The sequence below is a fragment of the Carcharodon carcharias genome, chromosome 7 (genome assembly GCF_017639515.1).
Source record: "Carcharodon carcharias isolate sCarCar2 chromosome 7, sCarCar2.pri, whole genome shotgun sequence".
Lineage (NCBI taxonomy): Eukaryota > Metazoa > Chordata > Chondrichthyes > Lamniformes > Lamnidae > Carcharodon > Carcharodon carcharias.
In genome coordinates this window covers 87,992,959-88,008,259 of record NC_054473.1, presented here as the reverse complement: position 1 = coordinate 88,008,259, position 15,301 = coordinate 87,992,959, and the positions used below count along the sequence as shown (strand labels likewise).

Here is a 15,301-nt window from a genome sequence, read left to right as displayed (position 1 = left end):
ATTGAAAGAGAGCGTGACGAAATCTGCAAATATAAAACAGCCGTGGATGACTCAAATAGTTCTTGACATGGTGATTGAAAGAAAGACATTTAAAAACAAAGGTAAGATGAAATAAAACCAAACTGACAAAGAGATAAACATAGGATAAGAAATAAGGAAAATAACAAAGGAAGCATGGTGAAATAGACATTGTGATGCAATAGACAAGGTGGATGCTCGACATTGAACAAAAGAGACATCTGATAGAACAAGAGATGAGAAATTTGAAAACTAAACAAAGAGACAGCAAATGTATTAGAGATAAAAATGGGAATATATAATTTGATGAAAGTGAATACGTGAGTGAACTGTACTGATAACAGAGGGGGAGAACCATCTGAAATTGACAATTTGGATGAATGTGAAATTATGAAAGTGGAAAAAGCCAAATGAGATTGCAAAGCAGGAAAGACATTTTCATTAGGCTACCAAAGAAACCAGGGGACGAATCACTGCAGAACAGTTTGCCTAATGAGCCATGCACTTAAAATCAGACTGATAGTAAGCTTTCTTAGAAACAGGAATTAAATTGAAAAAAAGGTCAATGAAACACAAAGTTGCTTATCGAATATCTGAAGGAACTAGAAATGAATGGGAAAGTGCTAAGACTAGTGAGAAATTTGTACCGGAACAAAGAACTTTTATAAGAATGGAAATGTCAGGTGAGGTAGAAATCAAACTAGGGCTACATCAGGGCTATGTTTTATCTCTATACTTAAATGATTTTCAGAAGCGTTGAACACCTTGAAGGGATAGCTATAGAAACATAAACAACCTTAATTCACAGATGACAGCGTTGATGCCTGAGAGTAAAGAGCACTTAGAATGCATGGTAGATGAACTTAACATTCATTTTCATAATAAATTCTTAACCAGCATTGTTAAAAAACCAAAAGAATGGTTATTAGTAAGAAACCCACAGGGGCAGAGGTGACCATCTCAACTGATGGAACCAATGTAGAACAAGTTTTGTGTAAACTTGTGCAGGTCATGACAGGAAATGCTAAATGTAACAAATTGAAATAGCAAGAGGTACTTTCAACAAAATGAATTGAATTCTAACAATAAGGAGAACAAGCCAGTGCACCGGAAAACATTTGCTGAAGTGTTATGTCTGCTCAATATTTCCTGATGACCATGAACCCTGATTGTCGGCAATCAAATGATCAAAAGGCTCGAAGCCTTTGAAATGTGAGGATACAAATGAAAGCCTAGAATAAGTTGGAAAGAGGGAGTAAACATTGAGAAAGACCTAGGGAGAATGAAACCAGAAGAGGTATGATAATTTCCGCCTTTTAATGGTGTCTGAGTTATTTTGACCATCTGATAAAGCTCGACAATATAGACAGAACATTGCCTGAAGGTCACATCAATAGTAAAAGGGTCTGAGGTAGACCAAGAGTTTCTTGGATAAGCAATATTGAGGAATGGGCAATCATGAGCTATCAGGAGCCAATTAGGACAGCTTCCAGTAGAAGCAACTGGTGCAATGTCACATCTAACTCTCAAAGAGAGGAAGAACTATGAGGAGGAGGACAATGAGGATGCAGAGTGCATTAAATGGGCGATTGAGCTCAAGAGAAACAAGCGAGGAAAATGCAGAGGCATACTAGCAGTATCAATACCCATGAAGTTCAGAGAATGAGAAGGAATCCATAAAGCAACATGGGTCAATTATGAGACCACAGACATTCTGAAGTGGGGTGGGATGGGTTATGTCAAAGCTCTCTCCACATCCACCCAAGTTTTGGACAAAGGTTTTAACGAAAGTTAAGGCGGGAGAGGCGACATCGGGGGAAAGGCAACCTCTTGAAAGGAGATTCAGGTGGAGATTGAGTGGAATGAAAACCAGAAGGCAGTCCATTTGCAACGTGCTCTTTATTAACTGGTTCTATATCTGCTAGATCAGACCTGGAGACAGAAGTTACATTGGAATGTAGCCAATTAAAACAGCATTTAAACTTTAAAAATAATGGGAAGTCCTACAGACACCTGCTCTGAGTGTAGTCATGTACAATATCCTCACAACATGGCAGTTTGGGAGCCTTACTGACGGACTCTTATGGTTTTATCACAAAGCTCAGGACAGAATGATTCATTCAGTTCAAATATTCGCCACACAGTTGAAAAGTTCCACTATTTTATGATGCTTGGACTTGTTTTAGTTTTAAAATCTTGGGCCTTCAAACCTCAACACAGTCAGTTTGGATAATGCAGCTTAGATGTGATGTGCCGGCCTCCGGCTCACTCGAGTTTGCCGAGCTGAGCTTTTATGCAGGAGCCACCTGGCTGGAGGAGACAGAGGAAGCCTCTGTCTTGCTGGCACTGGCTGAGGTAGACTCTTCCTCTTCAAATGGATTCTTGCCACAGCAAAGGGTGGTGATCATGCAGTTACGGAACTAGGAGAGAGAAAAGAACACAGTCACCCTCGGCTTGAACAGATGTAGACCAAAGAGTGCGAAAGGCAAGCTCTTACATCTCAGCACACAGCAAGTCATCTGTTCCCCTCACAATCTAGAGATTGCAACCTGCAGATTCACAGCAACGCCTCTTTCAGGCAGATAATGGGTGCTGCAGGCCACTCCACACCAGTCACTGGGAGATACTACAGTAGTTAATGTCTGCATTGTAATCGTCCATGGAGAGAGAGAGAGGTACACGTACTGGCAGAGACATACACAAAACCAATCGAGGCACAGAGAGAAACTGAGAGACAGAGAGAGACAAAGAGAGAGAGAGAGAGGGAGAACACACACAAAGAGAAAAAGACTGACAGGAACATACAGAAAGAGACACACAAAAGCACAGAGTGAAAACCCTACATAGATAAATAGAGAGATGCACACATAGAAAGAGACAGTCAATGACACGCAAATAAAGAGAGACGAAACAGAGAGAGACAGAGACACACACAGACACACACACACACAAATCCACAAAACGCACACACACACAAACACACAACATGCACACACACACAGACACATATGCACACAGACATGCAAATGCACACACATACACACACACAGGCGCACAGACACACACAGAGACATAGGCACACAGACACAAACAGACGCACACACACGGACAAACACATACACAGACATAGGCACACAGGCGCACACAGACACAAACACACACATACATATGCACACATGTGGATGCACAGACTCAGACACACACACACACAAATACGCACACACACAGACACATGCACACAAACAGACAGACACATACACACAGACGCTCATGCACAGACACACACGTACAAACACACACAAATACACACATACAGACATAGGCATATGGACACACACAGGCACACAGATACAGACACACATACACACACAGGCACACATGCACAGACACACACTCAACAGACATAGGCACACAGACACACAGACACTCACACAGATTCACACATGCATACACACATAGGCACACACAGACAGACACAAACACAGACATATGTATGCGCACACACAGATGCACAGACTCAGACACACAAATGCGCACACACACAGACACGCACACACACACACACAGAAATAGGCACATAGACACAAGTACACAAATAGACAGGCACACAGATTCAGACAAACACACAGACACACATTCACACAGACACACACACAGGCAATCACACACACAAACACAGACACACACACACACACAAATACACACACACATATGCCTGCGCACACACACACAGGTGCATGCGCGCACACAGACATGGACACAAACATGCATGCACACACATAGACATACAGAAACACAGCTAGCATAGATAGACAGACAAAGACACACAGACACAGACATAGGCACACAGACTCACGTACACACACGTGCACACACATGCACATAGACATAGGCACACAGACAAATGCGTGCACACACAGACATAGACATATGTGCACAGACACAAACAGACACACGTAACAAACAGCCACACACAGACATAGACACACAGACACAAACAGACAGACATACATGCACACACACAGATAGGCACATGCATACACACACACACACACACACACACACAGGTGCATGTGCACACACACACAGATGTGCATGCACACACACATAGGCATGCGCCGCACACACACGCAGGCACAGACAGACACGCCGATACACAAATGCAACACACAAACAAATACGCACATAGGCACACAGACACAAATAGAGAGACACACAGGCACACACACGTACACACACACAGACATACACAGGCCCACACACACACATGCACAAACAAACAAATGCATGTACACCCACAGACACACACACACACAGGCACACAGATACAGGCATACACAGGTGCACATATACAAACAGCCAGACACACACACACAAACAAACATGCACACACACAGACATAGGCACACACAGACATAGGCAAAAGATACAAATAGACAGACACACATACAGACAGATATACACACGCACACACACACACAAATGCGTGCACACACACACACACACAGTTGCAAACACACACACAGATACACAAATACACACACACAAGACCACATACACACGCACACATAGACAGGCATGCACACACAGACACATACAGAGACATCCACAGTCACACACACACACACACACACACACAAATGTGGGTATACACGTGCACACACAAAGACAGGCACATGTACACACACACAGACACGCATGCACACACAAACACATACAGATGCGTACACACACACACAGACATACACAGGTGCACTCAAAAATGCGTACACAAATACACACACACACATACACATACAGGTACATGCATACACACACACAGACACAAACAGCCATACATACACACACAGACACAAACAGCCACACACACACACACACACACAAACACGCACACAGACACACAGACATAGGCACTCAGGCACAAATAGACAGAAAGACACAGAGGTGCACACAGACACACACAAACACACATTGGCACACAGGCACACACAGACAGACATACACACACACGCATGCACAGATGAACACACTCAGACACACACAAACACGCACACACGCAGACAGGTGCATGCATACACAAACACAGATGCAAGTAAACTCACACAGACATAGGCACACAGGCACACACAGGCAGACACACACACACACAGTTAGGTGCATGCAGACACAAACGCAGTGCACACAAATAGATACACATAGATATAGGCACATAGACACGCACAGACACAAATAGACTTACGCACACATTCAGACACACACTGACACTCAAGCCTGAATCGCTGCAGGAATGGGGCCGTAAAATATGGCGAGACATTCTAAACAAAAACAAAAATAAAAATATCTGGAAAAACTCAGCAGGTCTGACAGCATCTGCAGAGAGGAATACAGTTAATGTTTCGAGTCCATATGACTCTTCAACAGAACTAAGGAAAAATAGAAGAGAGGTGAAATATAAGCTGGCTTAAGGGGGAGGGGGTGGGACAAGTAGAGCTGGATAGAGGGCCAGTGATAAGTGGGGATTGCCAAAAGATGTCGTAGACAAAAGGACAAAGAGGTGTTAAGGGTGGTGATATTATCTAAGAAATGTGCTAATAGGTGACATTAGGGTAGAAAGCAGGACGAGCAAGGTACAGATAGCCCTAGTGGGGGCTGGGGTGGGGGGAAGGGATCGAAATAGGCTATCTGTGTTCCTCTCCGGAGATGCTGTCAGACCTGCTGAGTTTTTCCAGATATTTTTATTTTTGTTTTTGTTTTGCATTTCCAGCATCTGCAGTTTTTTGCTTTTATCTTAGCGAGACATTCTAAACTCCATTGAGTTCGGTGGGAATGTTAAATACCACTGAGGTAAAATTCTGCCCACACACACACACACACACACACACACACACACACACACACGTACGCTCAGACATGCATACACACACACAGACACGCACGCATTCACACAAAAATGCACACACACACATATAGATGCACACAAACACACACACACACACAGACAGACATAGGCATACAGACACACAAACACACACACAAACACACACGCACACACACACAGACATAGACATAGACATACAGACACACAAACACACACACACACAGGAATTTTACGGCTCCATCGCTGCAGGAATGGGGCTTTAAAGTACAGTGAGCCATTCTAAACTCCATTGACTTTGCAGGAACGTAAAATTCCGCCCACACACATACACATTCAGACATGCATACACACACACAAACGCACACATAGACACGTGCACATACACACACACAGACACACACACAGACACACACATACGGATGTTTGCCATGTTGTGTGTTTTTTCCTTCAATTTGATACCATCCTTAACTTCCTTGGTTAACCATGGTTGGTTTATCCCCTTCCTAGAATCCTCTTTCTTCACAGGGGGGAAAATATCTTTGTTGTGATCTTGCTGGAATCCAGCTGGTTTTGGTAGGTATGTGAACCACACCAACACAGAAGTGTTGTGAACCATGCGTGAAACACATTTGAGGTAGGAACCATATGAAAGATAAGTACAAAAGGTGTTGCCTACTTCACATGGCATTGTAAAATGCTATAGCATAAGTTACATATATTTTAATACAGTGAATGATCAGAGTGCTTTATTTTGACATGGTAATTGACCATTAAATAATATTGGCATAGATTGTAACTTCTGACAGCTGGCAAGCTTTCATGAGAAAGAACAGCATTGTAAAAATGGAAAACTCTTCTGGTGCATTAGAGTACATTATTCAGTTAATAAAGTGCTATTCTGCATAGTACAATACTGAAATCCAGATCTGATGTTGTGAAATATCCCTTTTGCTTTCAATGTTTTCCTTGAAGTTCAGCTCAGCCATCTGTTTCACTGTTTCAAAGCTTTATCTGATGGTTGAGCTTCTGGCAATGTTTAGGAAGGTTTGTTGACACAACTGTTCAGTGGAATGTCATTATGAATGCTTGGTAGCCTTCCAACCAAATGATGGATTCGGTTCAGCAGGGTTGTTGACACAGCTGACAAGGGGGATGTGTGCTTATTTATTTTGACAGATATATGAGATTTTCAAAGACTATTACAGGGTTTCTGAGTTTTGTTTATAGTGGATAATGTTGGAAACTGGGTGATTGCATTGGGGAGTATGGGGTTCATATGGGGGATTATGAGGTAAGATGGGACGTGGGGGGCTGAGGAGAAGATGGGGGCTGTGGCGACTGAGGGGGTAATGGGGAAGAGAGAGTATGTAAGGTATGGGGATGAAGAGATATATGGGTAAGTAGAAAATGGGGGTAAGGGGGTATGGAGAGTGAGGGGAGTATAGGGATATGGGAAGGGTAAAGGAGGTATGCGAGGCATGGGGGAGAGTGTTGAGGGAGCATGAGGGTTATGGGGGTGAGGGCAGTAAGGGGGAAGAGGGGTGATAGTTAGGGGGTCTCACACTCAACTCTAGAATGCGGTAAGTGTCTCTGCGAACAGAAGTGAACTCTTTAACTGGCTGCCTCAGCATCAGCCTGCCTCTACCTCCAACTCCACCTCTGCCTTGGGCCTGCTACAAGAGGCAGGAGGTGCAACTTCAGGCTGTCTCTGCCTTCGCCAGATGTAAATAGTGTTGGCGGGAACTGCAGAGCAATGGGCAGGGGGGACTGCAGAGTAATGGGCAGGGGGGACTGCAGAGTAATGGGCAGGGGGGACCGCAGAGTAATGGGCAGGGGGGACTGCAGAGTAATGGGCAGGGGGGACTGCAGGATAATCAGCAGGAGGTAACGGGCAGCGAGGCACTTCAGATTAATGGGCATGAGGCACTGCAGGATAATGGGCAAGGGGTAATGGGCAGGAGGGAATTGCAGGGTAATGGGGAGGGGGCACTGCAGGATAATGAGCAGGGGGTAATGGGCAGGAGACACTGCAGGGTAATGGGCAGGGGGGTAATGGGCAGTAGGTAATGGACAGTGAGGCACCACAGGGTAATGGGCAGTAGGTAATGGACAGTGATGCACCGCAGGGTAATGGGCAGTAGGTAATGGACAGTGAGGCACCGCAGGGTAATGGGCAGGGGGTAATGGACAGAGGGCACCACAGAGTAAAGGGCAGGGGGTAATGGGCAGTGGGTAATGGACAGGGGGCACTGCGGGGTAATGGACAGGGGGCACTGTGGGATAATAGGCAGGAGGCACTGCGGGGTAATGGACAGGGGGCACTGCGGGATAATGGGCAGGAGGCACTGCGGGGTAATGGGCAGTGTGTAATGGGCAGGAGGCACTTCAGGGCCATGGGCATCGCGTAATGGGCAGGGGGTACTGCAGGGTAATGGGCAGGAGGAACTGCAGGGTAATTGGCAGGAGGCACTTCAGAGTAATGGGCACGGGCCATTGTAGGGTAATGGGCAGGAGGCACTGCAGGGCAATGGGCAGTCGGCACTGCAGGGTAATGGGCAGGGCGTAATGGGAAGGATGCGCTGCAGGGTAATGGGCAGTCGGCACTGCAGGTTAATGGGCAGGAGGCACAGCAGGTTAATGGGCAGGGGGTAATTGGAATGAGGCACTGCAGGGTAATGGACAGGGGGTACTACGGGGTAATGGGCAGGAGGCATTGCAGGGTAATGGGCAGGATGCACTGCAGGGTAATGAGCAGGAGGCACTGCAGGGTAATGAGCAGGAGGCACTGCAGGGTAATGGGCAGGAGGCACTGCAGGGTAATGGGCAGGGGCCACTGTGGGGTAATGGGCAGGGGCCCAATGAGGTAATGGGCAGGGGGCACAGCAGGGTAATGGTTAGGGGGCTCTGTGGGGTAATGGGCAGGGGGGCACAGTGGTGTAATGGGCAGGATGCACTGCAGGGTAATGGGCAGGGTCTAATGGGCAGGAGGCACTGCAGAGTAATTGGCAGGAGGCACTTCAGTGTAATGGGCACAGGGCATTGTGGGGCAGGTTGCACTGCAGATTAATGGGCAGGAGACACTGCAGGTTAATGGGCAGGAGGCACTGTAGGGTTAATGGGCAGGAGGCACTGCAAGGTTAATGGGCAGGAGGCACTGCGGGGTAATGGGCAGGAGGTAATGGCCAGTGGGTACTGCAGGGTAATGGCAGGGGATAATGGGCAGGAGGCACTGCAGGGTATTGGGCAGGGACCATTATGGGGTAATGGGCAGGAGGAACTAGAGGGTATTGGGCAGGGGGTAATGGGAAGGAGGCACTTCAGGGTAAAGACCAGGAGGCACTGCGGTGTAAATGGCAGCAGGCACTGCAGTGTAATGGGCAGAAGGCACTGTGGGGTAATGGGCAGGGGGCACTTCAGGGTAATGGGCAGGGGGTACTGCAGGGTAAGCGGCAGGAGGTAATGGGCAGTGGGCACTGCAGGGTAATGGGCAGGGGGCACTGCAAGGTAATGGGCAGGAGGCACTGCAGGGTAATGGGCAGGGGGTACTGCAGGGTAATGGGCAGTGAGCACTGTGGGGTAATGGGCAGGAGGTAATGGGCAGTGGGCACTGCGGGATAATGGGCAGGGGGCACTGCAGGGTAATAGGCAGGACGCACTGCGGGGTAATGGGCAGGGGCTAATGGGCAGGAGGCACTTCAGGGTAATGGGCAGGAGGCACTTCAGGGTAATGGGCAGGAGGCACTTCAGGGCAATGGGCAGGGTGTAATGGGCAGGGGGCACTGCAGGGTAATGGGCAGGGGGTAATTGGAAGGAGGCACTGCAGGGTAATGGGCAGGAGGCACTGCAGGGCAATGGGCAGGGAGCACTGTGGGGTAATGAGCAGGGGGCTCTACGGGGTAATGGGCAGGAGGCACTGCTGGTAAATGGGCAGGAGGCACTGCAGGGTTATTGGTAGGAGGCACTTCAGGGTAATGGGCGCGGAACATTGTGGGGTAATGGGCAGGATGCACTGCAGGGTAAGGGGCAGGGTGCATTGCAGTATAATGGGCAGGGAGCACTGCGGGGTAATGGGCAGGAGGCAATGCAGGGTATTGGGCAGGGGGTAATGGGCAGGGGGCAGTGAAGGGTAATGTGCAGGGGGCACTGCAGGGAAATGAGCAGGAGGCATTGCAGGGTAATGGGCAGGAGGCACTGCGCGGTAATGGGCAGGAGGAACTGCAGGGTAATGTGCAGGGGGCACTGCGGGGTAATGGGCAGGAGGCACTGCAGGGTAATGGGCAGGGGCACTGCAGGGTAATGGACAGTGGGCACTGCAGGGTTAGGGGCAGGGTATACTGGAGTGTAATGGGCAGGGTACACTGCAGTCTAATGGGCAGGGTGCACTGCAGGGTTATGGGCAGGGGGCATTGTGGCCTAATGGGAAGGGGGCACTGCAGGGTAATAGGCAGCAGGCACTGCGGGTTAATGCGCAGGAGGCACTGCGTGGTAATGGGCAGTGGGTAATGTGCAGGAGGCACTGCAGGGTAATGGGCAGGGAGCACTGTGGGGTAATGGGCAGGAGGCACTGCATGGTAATGGGCAGGGGGAAGTGCAGGGTAATCCGCAGGGGGCAATGCAGGGGAATGGGCAGGGGTTAATGGGCAGGGGGCACTGCAGTGTGATGGGCAGGAGGCACTGAGGGGAAATGGGCAGGGAGCACTGCATGGTAATGGGCAGGAGGAAGTGCAGGGTAATCTGCAGGGGGCAATGCAGGGGAATGGGCAGGGGGCACTGCAGGGTAATGGGCAGGTGGCACTGTGGGGTAATGGACAGGGGGTAATGCGAAGGAGGCACTGCAGTGTAATGGGCAGGGTGCACTGCAGTGTAATGGGCAGGAGGCACTGCAGGGTAATGGGCAGGGACCATTGTGAGGTAATGGGCAGGAGGCACAGCAGGGAAATGGGCGGGGGATAATGGGAATGTGGCACTGCAGGGCAATGGGCAGGGTGCACTGCAGTGTAATGGGCAGGAGGCACTGCAGGGAAATGGGTAGGGTGCACTGCAGTGTAATGGGCAGGGAGCACTGCGGGGTAATGGGCAGGGAGCACTGCATGTTAATGGGCAGGAGGCACTGCAGGGTAATGGGCCGGGGGCACTGTGGGTAATGGGCAGTAGGCACTGCAAGGCAATGGGCAGGAGGCACTGCGGGGTAATGGGCAGGAGGTACTGTGGGGTACTGGGCAGGGAGCACTGTGGGTAAATGGGCAGGCTGCACTGCAGGGTAATGGGCAGGGGGCACTGAAATGTAATGGGCAGGAGGCACTGCGGGGTAAAGGGCAGGAGGCACTCTGGGGTAATGGGCAGGGGGCACTGTGGGTTAATATGCAGGGGGCACAGCAGGGCAATGGGCATGGGTCACTGTGCGGTAATGGGCAGGAGGCACTGCGGGATAATTGGAAGGGGGCATGGTGGGTTAATGGGCTGGGGGCATTGCAGGCTAATGGGCAGGGGGCATTGCAGGCTAATGGGCAGGGAGCATTGCAGGCTAATGGGCAGGGAGCATTGCAAGGTAATGGTCAGGAGGCACTGCAGTGTTATGGGCAGGGGTCTCTGCGAGGTAATGGGCAGGTCGCACTGCAGGGCAATGGGCAGGGTGCACTGTGGGGTAATGGGCAGGGTGCACTGCGTGGTAATGGGCAGGGTGCAGTGCGGGTTAATGGGCAGGGTGCACTGCAGGGTAATGGACAGGTGGCACTGTGGGGTAATGGGCAGGAGGCACTGCAGGTTAATTGGCAAGGGGCATGGCAGGGTAATGGAAGGAGGCACTGCAGGGTAATGGGCAGGAGGCACTGAGGTATAATGGGCAGGGGGAAAAGGCAGTGGGCACTGCTGGGTAATGGGCAAGAGGCACTGCAGGGTAATGGGCAGGGGGTACTGCAAGGTTATGGGCATTGTGCACTGCAGGTTAATTGGCAAGGGGCACATCAGGGTAATGGGCAGGAGGCACTGCAGGGTAATGGGCAAGGGGTAAGGCAGGGTAATGGGCATTGTGCACTGCAGGGTAATTTACAGGGTACACTGCAGGGTAATGGGCAAGATCCACTGCAGGGTTAACGGGCATGGGGCATTGCAGGGTAATGGGCAGGAGGCACTGCAGGGTAATGGGCAGGAGGCACTGCGGGGTAATGGGCAGGGGGCACTGAGGGGTAATGGGCAGGGGGCACTGCGGGGTAATGGGCAGGGGGCACAGGGGTAATGTGCAGGGGGTACTGCAGTGTAAAGGGCAGGAGGCAATGCAGGGTAATGGGCAGGGTGCACTGCGGTGTCATGAGCAAGGAGCACTGCAGGGCAATGGGCAGTGGGCATTGTGGGGTAATGGGCAGGGGACACTGCAGGATAATGGGAAGGATGCCATGCAGGGTAATGGGCATGGGCACGGAAGGGTTATGGGTAGGAGGCACTGCAGTGTAATTGACAGGATACACTGAAGGGTAATGGGCAGGAGGCACTGCGGGGTAATGGGCAGGTGGCACTGCAAGTTAATTGGCAAGGGGCAGGTCAGGGTAATGGGCCGGAGGCACTGAGGGATAATGGGCAGGGGATAATGGGCAGAGGGCACTGCAGGGTAATGGGCAGAATGCAGTGCAGGGAAATAGGCAGGAGGCACTGCGGTGTAATGGGCAGGATGCACTGCAGGGTAATGGGCAGGAGTCACTTCAGGATAATGGGCAGGAGCACTGAGTGTTAATGGGCAGGAAGCACTGTGGGGTTCATGGGCAGGAGGCACTGCAAGGTAATGGGCAGGAGGCACTGCAGTGTAATGGGCAGGGGGTAATGTGCAGGGGCCACTGCTGTCTAATGGGCAGTAGGAACTGCGAGGTAATGCACAGGGGGCACTGCAGAATAATCGGCAGGGGGTAATGGCAAGGGGGCACTGCGGGGTAATGGAGAGCGGGCACTGCAGGGTAATGAGCAGGGGGCACTGCAGGGTAATGGGCAGGGGGCTCTGCAGGGTAATGGGCAGGAGGCACTGTGGGGTAATGGGTAGGAGGCACTGTGAGGTAATGGGCAGGGTTCTTTGTGGGGTAATGGGCAGGGGGCACTGCAGGGAAATGGGGAGGGGGCACTGCAGGGCAATGGGCAGGAGGCACTGCAGCATAATTGGCAGCAGGAATTGCGGTGTAATGGGCAGGGGACACTGCAGGCTAATGGGCTGGGGTTAATGGTCAGGAGGCACAGCAGGGTAATGGGCAGGTGGTAATAAGCAGGGGGCACTGCAGAGTAATGGGCAGCAGGCATTGTGGTGTAATGGGCTGGGGGCACTGCAGGGTAATGGGCAAGGGGCACTGCAGGCTAATGGGCAGGGGGTAATGGGCAGGAGGCACAGCAGGATAATGGGCAGGATGTAATGGGCATGGGGCACTCCGGGGTAATGGACAGGAGGCACTGTGGAGTAATGGGCAGGAGGCACTGCGGGGTAATGGGCAGGGGGACTGCTGGGTAATGGGCAGTGGGTAATGGGCAGGGAGCACTGCAGGGTAATGGGCTGGGGGTAATGGTCAGGAGGCACAGCAGGGTAATGGGCATGTGGTAATGGGTAGGGGGCACTGCAGGGTAATGGGCAGGGTGTAATGTGCAGCGGCCACTGCAGGGTAATGGGCAGGGGGCACTGCAGGCTAATGGGCTGGGGGTAATGGTCAGGAGGCACAGCAGGGTAATGGGCAGGTGGTAATGGGCAGGGGAAACTGTGGAGTAATGGGCAGGGGGCACTGCAGGGTAATGGGCAAGAGGCACTGTGAGGTAATGGGCAGGAGGCACTGCATGGTAATGGGCAAGGTACTCTGTGGGGTAATAGGCAGGGTGCACTGCAGGGTAATGGGCAAGTGGCACGGCGGGTTAATGGGCAGGGGGCACTGCAGGGTAATTGAAAGGGTACACTGCAAGGTAATGGGCAGGGTGCACTGCAGTGTAATGGGCATGAGGCACAGCGGGGTAATGGGCAGGGGGCACTGAGGGGTAATGGACAGGGTGCACTGCAGGGTAATGGGCAGGTGGCACTGCGGGGTAATGGGCAGGGGTCAATGCAGGGTAATGGGCAGAGGGTAATGGGCAGGGGGCAGTGCAGGTTAGTGTGCAGGGGGCACTGCAGGGTAATGGGCAGAGCTTAATGGGCAGGGGGCAGTGCAGGGTAATTTGCAGGGGGCACTGCAGGGTAATGGGCAGGGGGAAACGTGCAGGGGCCACTGCGGTGTAATGGGCAGGAGGAACTGCGGGGTAATGCGCAGGGGGCACTGCAGAGTAATTGGCAGGGGGTAATGGCAAGGGGGCACTGCAGGGTAATGAGCAGTGGGCACAGCAGGGTAATGGGCAGGGGGAATTGCGGGGTTATGGGCAGGGGGCACTGCAGGGTAATTGGCAGGAGGTAATGGGTGGGGGCACTTCAGGGTAATGGGCAGGCAGTGAGGGGCAGGGGGCAGGGGGCAGTGCGGGATAATGGGCAGGACGCACTTTGAGGTAATAGGCATGAGGCATAGTGTGGTAATGGGCACGGTCACTGTGAGGGTAATGGGCAGGGTGCACTGCAGGGTAATGAGCAGGGTGCACTGCAGGATAATTGGCAGGGTGCACTGCAGGGTAATGGGCAGGGGGCACTGCAGGATAATTGGCAGGGTGCACTGCAGGGTAATGGGCAGGGTGCACTGCAGGGTAATGGGCAGGGGGCACTGCAGGATAATTGGCAGGGTGCACTGCAGGGTAATGGGCAGGGGGCACTGCAGGGTGATGGGCAGTGTACACCTCAGGGAAATGGGCAGGGTAATGGGCAGGGGGCACTGCAGGGTAATGGGCAGGGGGCTCTGCAGGTTAATGCACAGGGGGCTCTGCAGGGTAATGGGCAGCAGACACTGAAGGATAATGGGCAGGGGGCACTGGGGGTTAATCTGCAGGGGGCACTGCGGGTTAATGGGCAGGGTGCACTGTGGGGTAATGGGCCAGTGCACTGCAGGGTAATGGGCAGGTGGCACTGCAGTGTAATGGGCAGGGTGCACTGCCAGGTAATGTGCAGGGGGCACTGCCAGGTAATGTGCAGGGGACACTGCCAGGTAATGGGCAGGGGTCACTGCAGGGTAATGGGCAGGAGGCACTGTGGGGTAATGGGCAGGGGGCACTGCAGGGTAATGGGCAGGAGGCACTGTGGGGTAATGGGCAGGGGGCACTGCAGGGTAATGGGCAGGAGGCACTGTGGGGTAATGGGCAGGGGGCACTGCAGTGCAATGGGCCATGGCACTTCAGGGTAATGGGCAGGCAGTAAGGGGTAGGGGGCAGTGCGGGATAATGGGCAGGACGCACTTTGTGGTAATAGGCATGAGGCATAGTATGGTAATGGGCACGGTCACTGTGGGGGTAATGGGCAGGGTGCACTGCAGG

At 51.7% G+C, this 15,301-nt stretch overlaps 1 protein-coding gene across 1 annotated transcript in view; it reads right to left on the bottom strand.

The window, feature by feature from the left end:
* Positions 1 to 2,309: 2,309 nt before the first annotated feature.
* LOC121279696 (rhodopsin) overlaps positions 2,310 to 15,301 on the bottom strand; it is a 38,145-nt gene continuing 25,153 nt past the window's right edge. The window contains exon 5 of the mRNA XM_041190931.1: positions 2,310 to 2,438. Coding sequence (XP_041046865.1) covers positions 2,310 to 2,438 — 129 coding nt within the window. The remainder of the gene's footprint in view (positions 2,439 to 15,301) is intronic.